This window comes from Diplotaxodon limnothrissa, linkage group LG3, assembly GCF_057381915.1.
Source record: "Diplotaxodon limnothrissa isolate DT_005_m linkage group LG3, D_limnothrissa_male_GT1.1, whole genome shotgun sequence".
Classification (NCBI taxonomy): domain Eukaryota; kingdom Metazoa; phylum Chordata; class Actinopteri; order Cichliformes; family Cichlidae; genus Diplotaxodon; species Diplotaxodon limnothrissa.
In genome coordinates this window covers 52,695,976-52,715,863 of record NC_140598.1, presented here as the reverse complement: position 1 = coordinate 52,715,863, position 19,888 = coordinate 52,695,976, and the positions used below count along the sequence as shown (strand labels likewise).

At 41.8% G+C, this 19,888-nt stretch overlaps 2 protein-coding genes across 2 annotated transcripts; one reads left to right on the top strand and one right to left on the bottom strand.

Annotated features, from left to right (window-relative positions):
* Positions 1-5,978: 5,978 nt before the first annotated feature.
* dthd1 (death domain containing 1) lies at positions 5,979-19,392 on the bottom strand. The gene is made up of 10 exons (XM_085349550.1): positions 19,029-19,392; positions 16,413-16,905; positions 15,238-15,568; positions 13,684-13,863; positions 12,968-13,233; positions 12,721-12,876; positions 9,246-9,535; positions 6,574-6,827; positions 6,416-6,473; positions 5,979-6,289 (listed from the first exon to the last, which is right to left on the bottom strand). The coding sequence occupies exons 1-10, from the start codon at positions 19,390-19,392 to the stop codon at positions 5,979-5,981; spliced, it is 2,703 nt and encodes a 900-aa protein (XP_085205676.1).
* LOC146636519 (uncharacterized) lies at positions 10,334-11,815 on the top strand. The gene is made up of 4 exons (XM_085349873.1): positions 10,334-10,421; positions 10,542-10,716; positions 11,370-11,529; positions 11,615-11,815. Exons 1-4 carry the CDS (start codon positions 10,334-10,336, stop codon positions 11,813-11,815), a joined length of 624 nt encoding a protein of 207 aa, XP_085205999.1.
* Positions 19,393-19,888: the final 496 nt, after the last annotated feature.

Here is a 19,888-nt window from a genome sequence, read left to right as displayed (position 1 = left end):
GGACCTTTGGGTGCTTCAGCTCCAGTATTTTCTAGAGCACATGATGAAATTTATGTCTAGGCTGATTTAAAACAGGATTTTCCTTTTTTAAACCTCCTGCACATGTACCCACTGGCCCTTTTGCCCTCCTTGTCAAAGGGTATGATGATGTCACTACAAAGTGAATATTTTCAGACATAAATTAAATTTTATCCAGATGTGGCAGATTTTTTTTTTCACTTAGATATGTAGTATGAAGTCATTAATAAAATATAATCGGTTTAAATAACAAAATTATCTTGTTTTTCATCAGTTGGCATAATTTTTAATAATTGAAAGGACCCTGCTTTATCACCATAGATACAGCATTAGGTGGTAGGAACTATCCTGGTTTTATTTATTCTTTTTTTTTTGTCAAACATATTTTTATTTATGGGAAAGCACAAATAATGAGCTTTTATTTGTGACAGAGTTTTCATTCTCACGAAGAGATGTACCTTTAGCTTTTTGTAGAATCATGACCTTCAACTTACTTCTGCATAGCTAATCCTCCAGATTGGTGCTAAACTGTTTTTTTAGGTTATTTTTTTGTGGTTTTCAACTGCTGCCTGCCGGCAAGAATACTGAAAAGAGGAAGTTCCTACTCACCCAAAAAAGAATGGGTTGCATTTGCCCTCAGAAAACCACGTGCAGTTTTTACACTGAGAGTTTTACACTTGATTAAATCAACATTAAAAGATAGCCAGCTGCTGCGTGTAGCCATAGACAGAGGTGCTGCTTGAAAAGGGAACTTGATCTTGAGGCTTTAAGCCTCGGACTCAACGGGCAGCGTACAAAGTTTGTAACAGTTTGAGAAATGTAACCTTCCTAAGGCGACCCCACCTGAATCCACGCTGTCCCTTTGCAAGTGCATGATTCTGTTATAGAGAAAAAACACGTAAGAAAAAATAAAGAGGAGTTATCCTTCTGAGGGTGAACAGAGACAGGAAAAAATGGTGGTGAGTGATAATAACAACTGCTAATGCTAATGCTAGATAACTCAGTGCTGCTACTCTAACCTGAAAAGTGGGGGAGGAAACTTGAATAATGTAACTTCTGCTGGCTTAGCTACTTAGCTAGCAGAGCGTAGTCATGACACCAGCAGCAGACTTGTTAGAGTAAACTGAGGGCAGGCCCTGTGAACATTTATCTAGCGTCCACACTAACTGTAGCATTGCCATTGACCATAGAGCGTATAAAGCATGCTTGTTGCTAGCGGTCTGGACAAACGAAGCCAATGCTGAAGTGTGTTTAACCTGCACTTTAACAGAAGGCGGTCAGATTGCGGTAGCTGTGGAGACACACCTCAAGACTTCAGAAACCAACAAATGACGTCCAACCTTTATATTGTTCCTGGTTGTGGCTTTATGATAAAAATAAACAATATAAAATGTGGGTTTTTGTCACCTATTAGCTTTATTTAGCCCTTTTTTAAAGTATGAGAGTTAGTTCTTCAGCTGTCACCATGCTGCCTTTTTGGAACCAGGAGTTGCCATATTTGGCAAAAAGGGTTGCATGCTGTTTTCCCAGCTAACATTAGAAAGCTTGCTTAGCAAGCTGCTGCTACAAACTGTATGTCTGAAATGCACAGACTCAGTTAAACAATACTCAGTCCTTATACTGATAAATAACTGACTAATAAAACACTAGAATAAAACTGAAGTGCAAACTTTTTGCATTTTCTGTACCACACAGGGAGCCGTAATATTGGTCAGATTACTCAGCTGAAAAGCTCCAAAAAAAACACCAAGAGCACAAATCAGTTCATTCCCTGAACGGATGGTTGGAGTAAACTAAGTCTGCACTTCGTTAATGCTCGAAAACCCCTCCAATATACCTGAACTAAAACAATTCTGCACAGAAGAGTGGGACAACAGTCCTCCACAGTCATGTGAAAGACTGGGTGCCAGTGATCACAAAAGTTTTATTCTTTTAAATTAAATCATGATTTAAAAACTGCATTTTGTATTTCTTCGTCTTTATCTTTGTCTAATATAAAAATGTCTTTAATGATCTGAAACATGTAAGTGTGACAAATATGCAAAAAAAGAAAACCTCAAGATGAGGAAAAATAGTTTTGCACAGCACTGTGTGTGGCATGTTCTTTCATAAAGAATAAATTATGTTTGTTTATATGAGTAAATAAGAGCATGGGTAATTAAACCAGCCTTAGAGCTCATTTATGGAACTAACAGCTAGATTTCTGTAACTAATGGGCTTCATATTTCTCTACTTTGTCGTAAACAGTCTAATTTAACAAAAAGTAATCTGTTTTTTTTCTTCATATATATATATATATATATATATATATATATATATATATATATAAAGAAAAGAAGTGATTTTTTTGGGGCCCTGCAGATGTGAACGCTGCGCTCTGATAACTCACAGGACGAGCTGTTACAGTGCATATGTTCATTCATGACTGCATCTCTGCATCTCGGTCGCATCAGACTGTTTTACCTTGACAGCTAGAAGTGCACGAGCAGCGATTGATCGAGGCAGCGAGGATTCCTGCCAAGAAAAAAAAAAGGCGAGGGGAGCTGAAAACGAAGAGGAGGCTGATGAAATGAAATGATGAAACAGATGAGGTTTAAATCAGAATATTTTTATGCTGGCGCTCGGCGGGAATTCCTTACTTCAACTTCCCAGAGTGCATTGCTGTGTGGCCTTTTCAATAATGTAAAGGGGGACAGACAAGAGATAAAATGAGAGAGGAAACGATTTCCTGGCACTGTGGGAGCCCCCTCTGTGACATTTACCTCTAGTGGCACCCTCAATGTGTGTGTGTGTGTGTGTGATGGCCCCGTGCCACGCTAATGATGCCCCCCTCTGCCACGCACAGTCGAAGCACAAAACTCTCCCGCCAGCGATGCCACACGTGTCCTTTAGAGTCACACTGGAAGGAAAGAAGGAAGGAAGAAGGAGGTAATAGCCAAGATGGAGCATGGAGGAGTTGAAAAGGAATTGTGCGAACAATATTTCCATCCACAGATGGAGCTGAGGAGGAGCACAATAGAAGGGCGACAAATAAAAGGAAGAGAAAAGGTTAGCGGCGAGAGGAGGCCGCTTTTGTCAGCGAATGGCAGAGAAGAAGCAAAGGGGGGATCGCCTCGTGCGAGCTATCAGCTCCACCTGTTACTATTTCATACTTCATTAAGCGTCTCTCCTATTTGAAGCGGCGGGTGGTGTTCTCCGTCTTCGCGGGGTGTCCCCTACCCCCCACCTGGACACATGGCATCTCATTACCTCTCTGCTCCAGCTCAGGGCCTGCACACAGCTGGAGTACGAGCTCTGAAGATAGATGAAACAGAAAAACCCTCTGAATGTCTTTAAAAAGACGGAGCCTACTGAGAATGATGTGTTTGCCTGGCATTATTATCCTGTTGCAAGGTCCACCTTCGGTTCAGCGGAAGCACTCGGACAGATGGCGTCACGTATGCTCCGAGCGCTCTTTGATGTTGACCGCAGACCGAAGAATTGTTGACCGCAAGCCGAACGATTTCTGAGGCAAACTTTCCCACCTCACGATCGGTGTCTGATTCTTGTGCTGAAAGGCTGTCTTTGATTAGTTAATCCCATTGAGCCAATAACCAGATCGCCTCTGCTACATCAAATATAGGCGTTTCTTTCTGATTGCAGATGCATGCACTTTGACACCAAATCTAACAGTTATCTGCAGATCTTCTGTCGGGGTTTTTAGACACTTTGTTTTTCTCACGCTGAATTTCCTGTGGTGGCCAGTGCTGTTTGAAATTTGCACCGCTTTTAGACGGTGAGTCTCAGAGTGACATTATTTGGTTCAACTGTCAGACTCGTCCACAACCACAACCAGTGGCAAAATGTAGTGACGGTGTAGGCGTAGGGCGGTTGCAGCTTCGATGGTAAAGCGGGTCATCTACCAAATGGAAAGTCCCTGGATCCTCCTGTCCATGTGTCAAAGCATCTTTGGCCAAGATACTGAACACTGTGTTGCCTCAGATACATCCATCGGAGACTAAGTGTATGAATGTTAGAAGTGCTTAGGTATAGATAAGATCAATGTGTGTGTGACTGGGTGAATAATAATACTTTATTTTATATTTTGTATTAGTAGAAAATAGTAGTGAAAATAGAGTAGAAAGGTGCTATATACACCTAATATAAACAGTCCTGAGAACAAGGAATGGACTCCACTCGACCTGTGACAGCGTGCTGTGGTATCTGCACCGAGATGTTAGCAACAGATCCTTTAAATCCTCTCAGCTGCGAGGTGGAGCCTCCATTGATCAGATTTGTTTGTCCAGAACGACCAAAATAGACAGTCCTTTAAACAAGATGTTAGTTAACCTAATGTTTGCTTATGAAAAGTTCCTTAAAAATGATTTTAAAACTAGAACTCAGTCAAGGCGTAGATCCCTGGGTGGCTCGGTTGGGTACAATCACCTAAAACATGAAAGATCTGTGCTTTGAGACTGAGAGAATCTCTGGGAGGTTTGCATCAGGAAGGGCATCCAGCTTAAAAAGGATCTGTGAAAATCAAATACATTGATCTACCTCCACAACGACTAAAAGTTATAAAGTTAGCATCTTCTCCAGCTAATCATTCAGTGTGTACTTCAAGATAAAGCTGGTTACTCCTGGTTTTAGTAGCATGATCTGCAAATTTAGCCCAGTCTGTTTTTACCTTTGAAGCTGCCTGGAGCCACTGTCTGCAGTAACTGCGCTGCAAACTTCATGCAGTCGCTGAAGAATGTGCTGGGTGTGGTAGCGTTAGCTTAAATCCTTAGCATCCAGGACAAAAAAGGCTTTAAGTGCAGAGGCAGACTTTACCTGTGAAACTAAGCACACCGCATATGATGTACTTACTCCCAAACCCCCTTTTTGCGTGGCAGGAATTTAAAAGCCTAACAGGCGAGCTGCGGCTTGCTTACAAACAGCTGCCATTCAAGCGGTGAGATTTAAGGAGCAGGTACTTCCACGTGAATGTGAAACTCCACTGAATTGCAAAGTAGAAAAGCTGCTGAATGGATGGATGATTTCTCAATTCCTCAAATTCCTTAATTTAAGAAAGTACACACAATGAAAGGATTTGTTTTAATATCACAAATTCAATGGACACAAATTCATAATGCTGTCCTGAATTCATCCAATTAATACTGCAAACAGAAATATATTTTAGTATCCTCATAACAAAGAAAACAACTTTTACAACTCGGTCATTATCTGACTCGGTCACGTCTCAAAGATGACTCGGTGTCAGGAGCAGATGAAAGGAGGTCACAGCTCTGTGTCGTTGTTTGTTTACGCAGAGGGGAGAGGCGGCTGACTGGTCCACTAAATCACCTCCCTGCCAGCGGTGGTGACAAACTACCAAATGAAGTGAGAAAGTGAAGGCTCTGTCACAGATTAGGGCTGCCAAGAGTTTAAAAAGAAGACTGAGAAAACCTGGAGACGGACAGAAAACCAGCGACGAGTCTAGCTGATAAGAAAAATAATCCGGACGCCACAGATGTGCTCTGTGCTCATCTGCATTCAAACTTTGTAGCTTTCACTGCTTTATAAACTGCATTGTGAGGTAAGACTGTGAGTCATAAATCGATATAACAACACACATATAAATGCTCCAAACCTTAGAGGTCTGGACCCTGCAAGGAGTCACAACAGTAATATCACAGCTGGGTTAAAACATTTGCTCATCTGTACTGCAGTTCATTTTTTAAAATCTCCCCAGTTTTTCACAGTTTTCAGAGCTAAATGATACTATAATACCATAATAATGGTCTGAAATTAGACTTTACATCTAAGACAACTACCAAAACAAAAACAAAAGGTGGGGTTGCAAGCCCAGAGAAGAGCGCTGACTCTCCTTGTGCGATGCTGACCTCGTGTGGATCACACGCAGCACTGCGACCCAGTGGCTTGGCTCATATTAAAAGCAGCACTTAAAAGGCAGTGTGAGCGCTCCTTTCTGGGCCTCCTTAATTCTGTGACTCCTGCCTGGTAGCTCCAGCCTGCCTCAGCAGCAGTTCTCTAGCCAGATCCGGCCTACCGATCTTGGCCAAGTAGCGAGCGAGCAGAGAGGCCTTGGGTTGGTTCGGGACGGCGGGCAGCCCTCTCCTCCACATGGCCAGGATGGTGAAGGCACGGGAAGAGAGGCCGCCGCTCCCGGCTCGGGTCGTCACCAGCTGAGCGGTGCTGCGGCAGAGACGCAGGGAGAGCGCCAGCAGGGCCGTTTCCTCCTCTGAGAGCTCCTCGGACAGCCAGAGAAGAAGAGAGTCTGAGAGGGAACCTGGTTGGATGGGCAGGTGATGGATAAATGATGCATTTTTTAGTATCTGGAGCTGAGACAGCATTAAAGAGTGTGGCAAAGAGACAATGAATGGATCGTGGAGCAAGCAAGCAGAATTTCACCCACCTGTGTCCTCACAGAACTTCACCTGGGCTGTAATGGGCCGAGTAAGGTTTCTCACTTTCTAAAATGACATAAAACAGTAGCATTCTTTTATTTGAGTCTTTTACATGAAGCATAATGTTTCATTTTTGGGGGGTGAGGGGGTGAAGTCAGACCTTTACCTTGGGTAAAGTCAGAGACAGCTTACAGACGGGATCTCCCAGAAGCTTCGTGTCCTTCAGGACAGCTTTGTCATCCCGCCACTCCAGCTGACCTCTGGTGACCTTATAAAATATGGCTGTGCCCTTGTAGTGAGGAGAGCTGTAGTTTCCAAATAGGTCCACCTCAGTCAGATGCACTAAGAGGTGATTCTTCCTCTGGCTGTGGAAGGTGATGCGCTCATGCGTGGCTTCATTTTTGTTGGTTTGAGCAGCGGCTGCAGAAAAATAAATATGCACACATTTAAAAAGAGGCCTGATGCAATTATATGAAACTGCTTTACTAACTGAATTTGATGCTAACTGAATTTTCTAGGTTATGTTTGTAACATTTTCCTGTATTAAACTTGTTTACTGCCAGTTTGTGAACAGAGGGTAAAGTCACTTAAAACTTAGACCTTAGGGCTGACTTGTTGGACTCTGAAGTGCCTCTCCTTTGTTCCCTGACACATCTAGATAACAAGCAACTTCAACTCAGGCTAGCTTAGAAAAGGACCAAGCGGCCAACAAATGAGCTCCCAGTGCAACTCAGACTTCAAAACAAACCTCACATAAAAATAGAAACATATCTGAGTTCAGATGGGTTCAGATGATATTTTAAAAGCAACAGCGTTACCTTAGCTTGGGTCCTCACTATTTGCTATGTTAGGTAGCAAGTGATTTGTGTGAGTAGGTAAGCTAATGCTAGCCAACATTAGCCAGAAGAAAGACAGTTTTATCAAGCAAAGCCATGGAGAAAGTTAGGGCTGTGGTGTATAAAGACAGTATAATAGATGGTCTTAAAAGTTAAGTTCATTAAACTGCTGCTCCTGCTTTCAAAAGGATTCTCCGTGCTGTAGAAGTCTATCCCTCGGACTTGACTTCAGTCAGGTTATTTTACGTGATACTTACTAACAATGATTCCATTTTGCAAATTTTGGTTAAAATGGAGAGACGTTTATGGGAAAATGGCCTTTCAGCTCCACTGTACTATGACCTCATTAAACACTTTAATGAGACCGTGGCCTCAGTAACTAGTTTCGGGTGTTATTGAACAGAACATGATTTTAATTTTATAAAGTGAACCAAACTTTTCCTTTGGGGTTGTGTCAAGAAGGGCATCTGGCATAAACCTGCCAAATCAAACATGGAGATGTTTGTGGCGACCCCCTCGTAGCATGACAGCAGCCAAAAGTAGATTTAAATATTCAATTTTATTCAATTTAATTCAAATTTATTTATATAGCGCCAAATCACAACAACAGTTGCCTCAAGGTGCTTTATATTGTAAGGTAGACCCTACAATAATACATACAGATAGAAACCCAACAATCATATCACCCCCTATGAGTAACCACTTTGGCGACAGTGGGAAGGAAAAACTTCCTTTTAACAGGAAGAAACCTCCTACAGAGCCAGACTCAGGGATGGGCGGGGCCATCTGTAGCGATCGGTTCGGATGAGAGAAAAAAGACAGGCTAAAAGACATGCTGTGGAAGAGAGACAGAGTTTAATAATAAGTGATGATTCCATGCATAGTGAGTGAAAAAATGACTGAAGAAGAAATACTCAATGCATCATGGGAATAGAGTTAAAAGCTAGGACGGAGTAGGGTATACTGGGGCGGGCCTATATCATGATTGACATTTACAAGATTCTACAGTATGAGCACGTAGCGTCGATAAGATCCACCTTTTGCTTGTCTCATCCAGTTTAAAATATCATATACACACAGCAAGTCCATCTTTTGTATACAGTCTACCATATATATAGATATACATTTTAACCATAGATTTTTAAAATGTTTTAAAGCCAGTAAGTAAACATGTGTTTAACATCGAGTAATCCATCTATCTCGTCCAGTTTCAACACACCAAGACGGCGTAAACACTCATCTGGAGGCTTCTAAACAGGCAGTATCCCCATCTTTTGTACTGTCTGCTGTATTGTACCGTGGGAAACAAAAGAGGAAACATAAGAGTGTTGTACTGTTGAAGCATTCAGCTGGCTGTACAAACATATCATTCATCCACTTTATTATGTGGTTACTGTCTTACGTGGTGACCAGGGGATGGAGGCTAAACCGGTTTAGACCTGGTGCTGCAGCAACTGTTTCACATTTCCCAGTATATCTTTCTTTTTTACTGCACTAGATGTGCAGTGCTCCAGCTAACCACGCAATAACAATAGCGTACAAGGATTTGCACTTTTAAATCGAGGCCTTTTTCAGTGTCACGCGCGTCCAGCCAAAGTAAACAGGCCTCTTTTAATAAGAACAATGACAACACAAGAGCGAGCAGCTGTGTTTGAGGCTCACGGAGCTAAAAGTTGAACATCGGGATTATTTTTCTAACAAATAAACAAAAAAAAAACCAAACAAACAAGTTAAGCATGTATGATGTTTAGAGTGTTCACTATGATAGATAAAGCTGATTATTTTTTCAGATTCACTGATAGAAACCATTGAATTAATTAATTAATTAAAATAAATGATGACCCAATCCTTGATGAAAAGCCAACATTAGACCCGTGAGAAGCATAAATGTATAAAAAGATGAAGATTCTCTTGTGTTTCTTTTGTCAGCTTATAATTATTTTCCTTAAACCACGTATGAAGCTTCTGTAGGAGAAGCCAGTGAGCCAGCTTCACACTTTACCTGTGCAGGTGATGTTGCCGGTGAAACGCAGGAGAAGCTGATCTGCCTCACGCATCGAGATCTCCGAGGAGGTCTCCACCGGGTCGCTGTAGCCCTGAGCTCGCAGCCTGTGCAGCTCCCAGCTGAGGTCTCTGCCGGGCACAACGGCCACCAGGAGGGCGCGAGGCTCGTCTCGGCTTCGCAGGAGGACGACGGTGACGGCGTGGCAGCAGACCGACTCCTCCAGCTCCTCGGCCAGGCAGGCGAGGTGACAAGGGCGCAGCGGGGAGAGGAGACGAAGCACGAGCAGTCTGAGCGGAGAAGCAGACGGAGGACAAGTTAAGGAGTCTAGCTCTGGGGAAAGATTAGATTGCCGCTGAACAGGGAAAAGACTTTGTTATCGCAGGCGGGAATACAGATGTAATAGACTTAAGACAGAATGGAGAATTCATGAAAACCTACTGCACACATTTTTTTTCTCCCCTGAAGAAGCTGTTTTAGATAAGAAAGAAGAGAATTATAACTCGGGATGGAAATGAGAATCCAACGTTATCACAGCTGGGCCTATTCTTTTAAACAGGTGACTAGAGTAAGACTTAATTTTCTCCTTCTTTATAATGTCTTTAGGGGTTTCTTAACACTTTAGTCTTGCCATGCTGTTCATGTGCGTATGCTCTGACACGTTAAAGCCTGGAATCTAAAGCATGTAGCTGCACCCATCCCCCCTTTATCCATGCGGCCTTGCTTTAAGCCCCTTATGTAAAGTAAAAGCTTTCTGTAAGTCTGGTTTGTTGTAGCGTAGTGTAGCATTTATCTTTTGTTTTTATTTTATTTTTTAATGCTGGCACTTAAGACATGGATGTGATGTTGAGAATACATGAAAGGCACCGGTGAGGTACAGCAGAGCCGTGAGTGAGGAAATAATTTGTTTTCTCCTGTTTGAAGCAAAGGAAATGTTAATCGCTCTGGAAGTTAGTGCAACATAACCTCACTAAACCAAATTAACTCGAGGATTGTTGCTTACGTTCGCTGCCATGTGAGTAAAGCGAAATAAAGAAACATCTGGGTTGTTGAAAAAGAGAAAACATCTGGGAGAAAACGTCTTGTTGATGACAGAGGTCAGCAGGCAAGAACAAGACTGCTTTGAGTTGACAGGAAGGCAACAGCAACATCAAATAACCACCCATTACAACCAAGGTGTGCAGAAGGGCATCTCTGAATGTGCTGCACAAAAATGCCATTATATAATATAAATGTATTTCTGCTGCAGGGGTCCCACAGCTGCAAAGTTTTTCCTGCACAGCTGCACAATTTAAGCCTCATCCTGTGTCTCTTACTGTCACTGTGTGGTCAGGGGGACTGTTTTCTACGCCATCTACATGGTTGGGGGACTCCTGATTGCAGCCACTGTTGACTTGGCTGTGAGGACAGCTCATAACCCCGACAACCTGCTGCGCCTGTCACACACTCTCATCAACCTCGTAGGCAACAGGTGTCAAAAATATGTTGTAAGAAAGTCCTTTAAGTCCAGTTCTAATAAGAATCTGCATGCATAGCTACTCTAGTAGAGTCCAAGAGAGCTTTAAACACCACTGATCCCATTTTTAGTTAAATGTACTGCCAAATCAAACACACTTTTACTCTATTCTAATTATGTGCTCCTTCATATCTTGCAGGTTACGTCTTTGGTAAAACAAAAACTGAAACATCTGCACTTCACTGAGAGGTTCGGGAAAAACTGTTCCTCAGTTTGTGCTGCTTACATATACATAATTGGGACAAATGTACATGTTTTTTAATAGACTTCCACATGTTTCCAGTCTCAGCAGTCTCCTTGACGTGACAAGACTGAGCGAAATTGACTATTTTAAGGTTTTACAGGGAGATCTCGGTTCCCCTGACAATCCAACAAACCTGGAGTCAAAGCCTGCCAACTGGATCTAAAAAAAAAGGTACAAAACGACATGTTTCATGTTTTAGATTTCCTTAAAGACGGCACTGCCTTATTTCTTTTTGTAGTCATTTTCAAATGTCATTTGTTTTGTTCACAGTTTAATATCCCACGTTTGGACGTGTCTACGCTTTTGACTAATACGAAAAGTTTCACTTCAGGTAGCTCTAGCGTGTGAACTCTTCTGCATTCAGGTGCAGGATTTATTACATCTTCCTGTGTTGTTCGAAGCGCCAGCGAATTCTGAAACTGCACATTAGAGCCAACGACATCAGGCTGAAAGTGTTCAGGCCTTCGAATAAACTACAGTGGCTTGTTGAGTTTGGCAGAAAGGCACATGCAAGGGGAGATATAGTAAAAAATGATCACCGTTTACTTGAAATCTTGTTGGAGAATGCTGTTAGGAGCCTGCTTTTGAACACAGTATTATCTTTTTCAGGTATTTATTTTGCTGGATGGACAAACAGGACAAATTGGCCTTGGCTTTGAAAGAAACGATGCTGCAAATGAGCGCCGCCCGACAAGTTTCGCTCTGTGGGTATCTGCTCTGTCCGTGGCTCTGCTTTGGATGCTCCTGCCTCACATTGCTCTTTGTGCAGTGATGTGGTTCGGCTGGAGAGTACGACAACGCATCAGCTGAGTCAGCCGCTGTCACAGAGATGCTAATCTACCGTAACTCTTAACGAATAGGCTCAAACTTCTTCGTGCAACCTCAAATCGTTGCTTATCCCTCCAACATGACCGAAAACCATCTTACATTTGGTTTTACCTCCACACAGGTGGCTTCAGAGCTTAAAGTGCATTTCTAATAATTACCAGCACACTGTCTCCTCTCTGCTTCATATCAAATAATAATCACTGCTTATTCTGCAGATCCCATTCATCATTTTATTGTTCCCAACAACTCAAACACCTCTCTACTGGCTTAAAAAAAAAACCCCAATATGTATATATATTAAACGTGTGCAATGTAGACTGTACACAGAAGATGGACAATGGTTGATGTCATGACTACTGAAACTGCACACTCATTGGCTACTGACTTGCCAATCACAAATCATCAGCCAATGAGCCTATTCTAGATAATCCTCCTTTCTGACACTAAATAACTCAAACACAACAGAATTGACGTTTTAGTCAAAACCAGTGGCTGATCTCATAAACTCAACAGGAAAATGTGGACATGGGTACAGACAGGAAGCTCACAGACTTGTGGTTTTTCATTTGACATCATGTGAACATTGTTCAGCAGCTGTCTGCCAAAACCTCAATAGGACTGGAAGCCTTTATGCAGTCATCAGCGTCATGCCTTGGTGCCCATTAAAGCCAGTTCAGAGTTAAGACACTCACTCATTGGCTTCATTTTCCAGTCCCAGGAGGTGCATCCATCTGTTTTATGTGTAGTCGATGGCAGACATGTTTTTATTTACCTCCTTGCTGTCCTGCACTACAATTGACTTTGTTGTCTTTTTAAATAAAGTTAAACTGCCTATTTCCATTTGGAGGTGTGATTATTGTAAGAGGAGAAAACGTGGTGGTACAAACCTGTCAAAGTTCTCCATCAGGTCAAAGGACACCAGTCCTTTCTGCAGGCTCCTGACGGTGACTTTATCCATGACACTCCACTGTTTGTCCCTTGAGCCCAGAACAACCAGCAACTCATTGGACATTTCCTTGGATTTCACAGAGGTGTCCATGAATCTGGCATAGAAACAAAACCTTTTAAGATCCCTATTTATATGATGCTGTGACACATATATAATATATTTTAGTTCAAGGACATCTGTGTCACCTCAGTCTGTGGGAAGGTGAATGATCCCATGGGGGAGAATCCCTGACAGGTTGACTTTGTTGGTCTTGTTGGTTCTCTGTTTGTCCCCTTGTTGCTTTCTTTTTTGCAGGATTTGGGGGACATGGAAGTGTGACTGTGAGGGGTCTTCTCAGGGGCCTCGAGGTTGGGTGGGTGAGGTAGAGCAGCGGGCTGGTAGACACCACCGAATGATAGGCATAATTTCTGGACTTGACAGAAGCCAGGAGCACGGCGTCTAGCGGCTGGATCTGAAGCAAACAAGGAAACAGCTGTTCTGCTTGATTTAGGCAGCAGTTTAGACAAAAGCCGTTTGATATGAGAATTTGTCTATTTTTTCTGTTGTTCTATCAAAAGAGAGCTGTGCAGAGACGGAGGTGGTGGATTTGACGTAAGATCAAGGAACAAACTGCTCGTACACCAGTGTTTGGTCTCAGGAGTCAATTGAGAAATCGGCCACAGCTGTTTGTGCCTCACAGCAAACATCTGTGAAACCTGCAAATCAGAAGCAAGCTTTCTGTTACTTCATCATTTCTCCTCTCTATTTTCATCCGAGTTTTGGAATCATTTCAAAGGCTTCGTCCCAAGGAGCCCTTCCTATCTCTCAATGCCAACCAGACCTCACTTCTGCAACTCTTTTCTTTACTTCTACTGAAAGTAAAGTAGGAGAAAAGGGGGTAATGATCAGGGTATTGTCATACCGTGGTTTGCGCTATTACAGGTGCAGTAAAGGATCCTGGGAGGTAGTTCAGACAAATTCGGGGGTCCATGGGGAGTTTTAGTGACAACCCCTTCCTGGGAATGGTGTAGTTTTCTAGTTTTAAACAGGAAACCACTGCAAAAAGACCCACAGAGTACACCTTCACCTCTGCAAATGAGCCCTAACAAAGAGAGAAAGAAACCACGGCAAAACATTTGAACAATCTTTCACCAATGAATACGTTTCTGGAAAAAAAACTCTACTCAGTGTTTCTATGTTTTTTAGGTTAAGAATAAGTAACAATTACAGGAGTTGCAATTGTTACTTTTTTGCACTCATGTAAGATACAGCCACCGTCTTTCATTTCAAAGATTTTACATATTGAGTTATAATACAACAAAAACTTGGCAAGTCTTAAAATGATGTAATTATAACCACAGATAAACAAGAGCATGACTTATTATACCACATCATTATTTATTTAACAAAATCTAAGCCAAATGTGATAAACAGTGCATGAAAAACTACAGTAAGTACACTGAATGTTTCAATAGCTTAGAGTACCACATTTAGCAGAACTAACTTCTGTATGACTTTATTAGTCTCTCACATCGCTATGGAGCAATTTTCGCCTACTCTTCTTTCAAACCTCGCTTCAGTTCATTGTGGTTTGTGGGCAGGTTTATTTGCGTACAGCTCTCACCACAGCATTTAAGTCAGGTTGAGATCTGGTCTTTAACTAGGTCATTGCAGTAGCTTTATTCTTTTCTTTTTCAGCCATTCTGTTGTAGATTCGCTGCTTTTCTTGGCATCACTGTCCTGTTGCAGGACCCAGTTTCAGCCAAGCTTCAGCTGTCAGACAGACAGCCCTACATTTGACTCTAGAATACTTTGGTATACAGAGGGGTTCATGCTTTACTCAATAAGTGCATGTTGTCGAGGTCCTGTGGCTGCAAAACAAACCTAAGTCATCACCCCTCCACCACCGTGCTCCACCGTTGGTATGAGGTGTTTATGCAGATATGCTGTGTTTGGTTGTCTCCAAATGTGTTGCTGTGCTTTAAAAACAAACATCTGTACCAGAGTTCTTGTGGTTTATTCAGATACAACTTTGCAAACCTAAGTTGTGCTGACATGTTCTTTAAAACAACAGTTCAGTTTTTTTATTTTAACTCATGTAATTGTATTTATTCTTAACCAAAGATATACAGAAACACTGGGAATATGTTTATCTAATTAAAATGTAACAGTTTTGATTTGGGTTAAAACGCCCCAAAAATAGTAAACGGTGTACCACAAGGCTCTATGTTAGAGCCTCTTCTGTTTTCAGTTGTTCCATACTTTGTTCTTTATATACATGCAGCATGAACCTTTTATAGAAGACTTTTCTTCTAACTAAGAATTTATTTATAACTAAGAAGAAAAAGGTTCAGTATACAGCTCCAGCTTATATTAAGCTTCCAGTAAAATAACATAAAATAAGCATTACGCAGCAGAAAATTATGTTATTTGATCAATATTTGAACAAATATTTGTAAGTAAGGGAAAACCTTACTTTCTGTCCTCCATACATGCCCTCTGTTGTTATGGGAGCGATGTAGCTGACCCTCTTGTCCTCGTCTATTATCTTCACAGCGACATCTCTGTAGCTGCTGCGATGGCGTGCTTGGAAAGGCACAACCACAGTAAGGGGGAAATTAAAGGCTGCTCCATGTTCAACTTTGACCCGGATCACTCTGCTAAGCAACTCCTCTGAGCCAGTCACCATCAGGCAGCTCAGGGCATCAGCCACTTCACACCTCAGGACTTTAGCTGCACCTGCAGGCGCTCTGATAAAGCACGCGTCCGGTACATCAGAATGGCTGCCCTCCAGCTGAGCAGTGAGCCTAAATGATGTTTTTAAAAACACATAAATGCATATTTTTAGAAAACGATTCATGATTGAAATAAAGTTTGACTGTTTGTTTCTTCCTTTTATTTTTATTTATTTATATTTTTTGCATGCTTGCATTTGCTCTTAATGCTTTTAAGTAGAAATATTATTATCTTGATTTTTTTTTCAAGTGCAAACATATTAAGACTTGCTGAAATGCCGGAGCATGCACTTTCCATATCAGCTCTCTCCAGACTTAGCCTCTCCCTCGGATCTTAATGTTCCTGATTTTTTTGGCTTTTAGATGTATGTGTGCAGTGGCCTGACAGTGAACTGTGCGAAACAGCTGGCTGTGTGGAGGCCAGGAGGTCAAAAATGTGTGCGACTTGTGATAAAGCACTGCAGAGAGTTTGTCCTGTATCAGTGAGCAGGAGAAATGAGTGGAAGGAAATCATGTCCAGACTCGCAATCATCCCAACGGAGGGCACAGAACAAAATACTCAACATCTTTTTGTTTTCATTTTTGTTTTAGGCGTGTGGATTACTGATGTTACCAGTATGTTGTCAGCAAGTGGAAGAAAATATTGACTACTTTCTTTGTTTACAACAAACGTAAAATGATGTGCTACCTCACGAACCGTGTGTAAACTGACACGGAAGAAGTTTCGATTTCATTATGCTTGAATAGCCTCATCAAAAAAACACAAAACTGACTGCGAACATCATAGAGCTTTAAGCAAAAGACCACAAACATGCAAGATGTTGCATATTACACTGACAGGAAGTGTGGGTTAAACATAAATACTTATGTGTTAAGAGTTTAAGTACGGTGAGCTGCGATGATTTAGTCAGCTTACCCTACAGTAATCCATTTTCTTTTTCTCTTTGCGCTCTCATCTTCCTTTTCAGTCTCCTCTAGTAACTCAGTCTCAGAGTTAACAGATTCCTCCAGAACGTCTCTTGCTTGACCTTTGACATGTGATTCTGCCCCGTTGTCACAATTAGAACCACTGAATGAGTCCAGTGTTTGTTCAGCGTCTGCCGATGTCTCTGTACGCCTTCGATCAGCTCCGTCCTCAATCACCCGTTCGTGACCTGAGTCAGACTCGAGCCGATCGGGGGAGTTTAGGTGATTCTTAACGTCTTCAGGTTGCGCCGAAGTGTCTGTGTCTCTGTATTCTCGACGCGCTTCACCCGCGATCGAGGTCTTATCTACAGATAACTGCTGAATCGCTGCATCCAGCTTGATAATGATGGAGCTTATTTTGTCGATGATCTTCTCTACGTCCTCTCCAACACTCAGAAAAATGTCACTGACGGAGCCCGAACAGGGCCTGCATCCTGTATCCTCTGAAAAAAAAAGTAAACTTTTACTTGAGTTTTTAAATTAGTTACACTTTGTTACACACCCATCACTGAAAGCCTGCATGTTTTTATGTCATTTCTTTAAATAGTCGTCGGGAATAGTTCTCCAGACTTCCTGAAGGACATTCAAAGCTCTTCTTTGGATGTTTCTGCCTTTTTTTCTATTCTCTGTGTAGATGATCCCGCACACTTCAATATTGTTATCCATGACTGATAATGCTCCACTGTGTGTTTTTCCATCCAGGTATATTTTTTCAGCATTGGCAGGGTGTTTGGGATCATTGTCATACTGAAAAATGAACCTGCTGCCAATCAGATGCTTTCCAGATTGTGTTACATGGTGGATAAAAATCTGATGGGACTTTTAAAATCAAATTATGTGTTGCTGCAACAATCTACTAGTAACAAAGTGCCTAAAGATTGAAAGTTTTTCTGTTATGTGTAGACACAACGCTATCTTTGTACTTGAATGGTTCATAGGTTCGTTCTTTCCTCTAAAAATGGTCAGGTACAAGGACTGGACTGAAAAATAGTATAAAAAAGGACCCAGAGTCCAAATAGACACTTTGAAAGAACCTTCAGAGACCCTGGAGAGCTTGAGGGGGATATGAAGGTGGAGGTGTGCAACTTTGAGAGTGAAATTTAATAAATGAAAATAAATACATTGTTACTTCTGAGGCTCTGAGAATTCCACAATTTAATTTCGTTTTCTATTTGAAGTTTATTTTGTCGTCAGAGATGAGAAGTAACTTTTTTATTTTCTGGCATCTGTACTTTTACTCCCTACGTGTTTAAACAAATGTCTGTACTTTCTCCTCTTACGCTTTCAAAGCAGACTCATTACTTTTGGTTTATCTATAAGTTCGTCTATAGGGTTTATTTCAGGGGTTAAAGTGGGCGGGAAGGACTGAATGTATCCGTTAGTTGTGGTTGTGGTACTTCAGCATTTAGCTAGTGCTACAGAAAAGGAGGAAGCATGAAGAGAGTGCTATTTTAAGTGGCAGGCCATTTCAAATACATTTTTTCTATCAGCTCAACAAACTTCAGGAAACACACAAACTGTTTGTGTGCAGGTTGTCGTACACTGCGTCTGCAAGCTAAAGCTCCAGCTGCTGTATTTTGCAGGGGGATAAAAGAGTGAGAGCTAACTTCACAGAGATGGAGGAAGATAAAAAAGACAGGACAGGAGAAGAAGAAGAGAGAGTAGATTTAAAGGTAAGGACAGCTCAGTGGTGTTTGATAAACTCCAGATGTATGATGTCATAATTTGAATTGAATCTGTATATGATGTTTTGATAAATGATGCATTTTTTTTTGTCGTGAAATATCCTAAAAAACAAACTAACTTTTTGATACTCAAAGGTTGCATGAAAATACTGAACTGGTGCACAGTGGCTGTGGTGGTCATAGTCAGATTTAGGTTATATCAAGTGTTGCAGAGATGAATTTGCATTTACGCAGATGATGCTTAGATTCATTCACTGAATTCCAACTTTATACCAACTGCATATAAAGTATAGAGAGTATAGTATCAGTGATATGGGACAGCTGTGAAGCAAGCAGCAGGTCAGCTGATCACACTAAGAAAATCTACTGAAGTTCATATTAGAAAGTATTGTGAGTTGTGATTCTTTTCCCTATGCTGAGCCACTACACAGATTTAGTGCTCCTCCACCTGCTAAATCGCACTTTCACCCCTGACTGTTCTCAGTGTACTGTTTAGCAATGGAGGCAAAGTCTCCCTCTACAATGTTGGCAACAGAAAATAGTTATTTGTTTAAATTTTCTGTCACTGATTGTGTCCTAGATAACAGATTCAAGCTGAGTACATTCATTAAAACTACAGATCGGGATAATGTTTGTATTCTTGTACACTAATATTATTTTATTATTATATTAACACAGACAAGGTTTAGTTACCTCTGTACAAGAATGGTTAGAATCGTCCTCCAATGAGCTACTTTTACTTTCTTACTTTGAGTACATTTCTGAGCCTGTACTTTTTTACTTTTGCTTGAGTAATGACGTTGAATCAGTACTTCAGCATTTACTGGAGTATTTTTAAACACAGGTATCTGTACTTCTACTTAAGTAAAGAACATCTGTACTTTTGCCACCTCTGCCTGTCGTAGATGGATGCTGCTGAGCTCCACCCCCTGGTGGAGAGCTGCTGAGCGTGGAGGAACATCGTCTGAGGGCTTGTTTCCATGCTCTGAGTCTGCATGAATGAAAAACACTGACTTCCCTCAGCACTCCCAGAGCTCTCTTTTTGCAGTCTCCCTCCTGCTGCTCTTTACTCCTTCGTCTTCTTTCATCCTCCCTCTCATCTTCTCCTTCTTCCATCCTCCCACCCATTGCTGTATCGAGATGATCACCGCAGCATTGGACACCTTCAAGCTCCTGAACAGTTTCAGCCAATGCAATGAGGAGTCTGTCCTCGCTTGTGCAGTCAGGAGGCTTTTGTCCTTCCATGAGTTTGTCTGCATGCAGATTCGTATCCACGCTGGACTGCAAAATGCAAAAAAGCTGAGAGTCAGAAGTATCTGCTCAGGCTTTTCTTCGGGCCTTTTACTTTTTCAGTCCATCTTGCATTTGGCAAAATCTTTTCCCTGCTTTTACACAATTCAGCTGATAAGCGTCAAATACTGATTAAAAGAGGATTTCAGTTCTTGTGTACCTCCTTTTATGTTCGAAGCCGAAGCCCTGCTGGGTTGCTGTGTCCTTGGCAGTGAGCATTACTGCGTCCGGCTATCCCAGTTTACAGGCGCCAAGGCTGCATTTATCTGGCTGCCAGCAGTAAAACATGTTGCCAAGGCGACCCCTGGAGGCGTGGAAGGGAGAGACAAAAGAGGAGATTCACAGGAAGGCAGAGAGCTCTGTGCATCCCACGTCTGACGGTCTCCTGTCACTCATTTCACTGCTTGCATATCCGGCCAGTTAAAAAACGTCACACGGAGCCGGGAATCAT

Excerpts from the sequence above, each read along its gene's own strand:
- LOC146636519 (XM_085349873.1), top strand. The coding sequence starts at position 10,334 with ATGACAGAGGTCAGCAGGCAAGAACAAGACTGCTTTGAGTTGACAGGA. Across the intron at positions 10,422-10,541 it reads AACCACCCATTACAACCAAG|CCTCATCCTGTGTCTCTTAC; the intron begins GTGTGCAGAAGG and ends GCACAATTTAAG. Across the intron at positions 10,717-11,369 it reads ATCAACCTCGTAGGCAACAG|GTGCAGGATTTATTACATCT; the intron begins GTGTCAAAAATA and ends TTCTGCATTCAG.
- dthd1 (XM_085349550.1), bottom strand. The coding sequence starts at position 19,392 with ATGGAAGGACAAAAGCCTCCTGACTGCACAAGCGAGGACAGACTCCTC. Across the intron at positions 15,569-16,412 it reads AGAAAATGGATTACTGTAGG|GCTCACTGCTCAGCTGGAGG; the intron begins GTAAGCTGACTA and ends AACATCATTTAG. Across the intron at positions 13,864-15,237 it reads GCATGTATGGAGGACAGAAA|GGCTCATTTGCAGAGGTGAA; the intron begins GTAAGGTTTTCC and ends TCTCTTTGTTAG.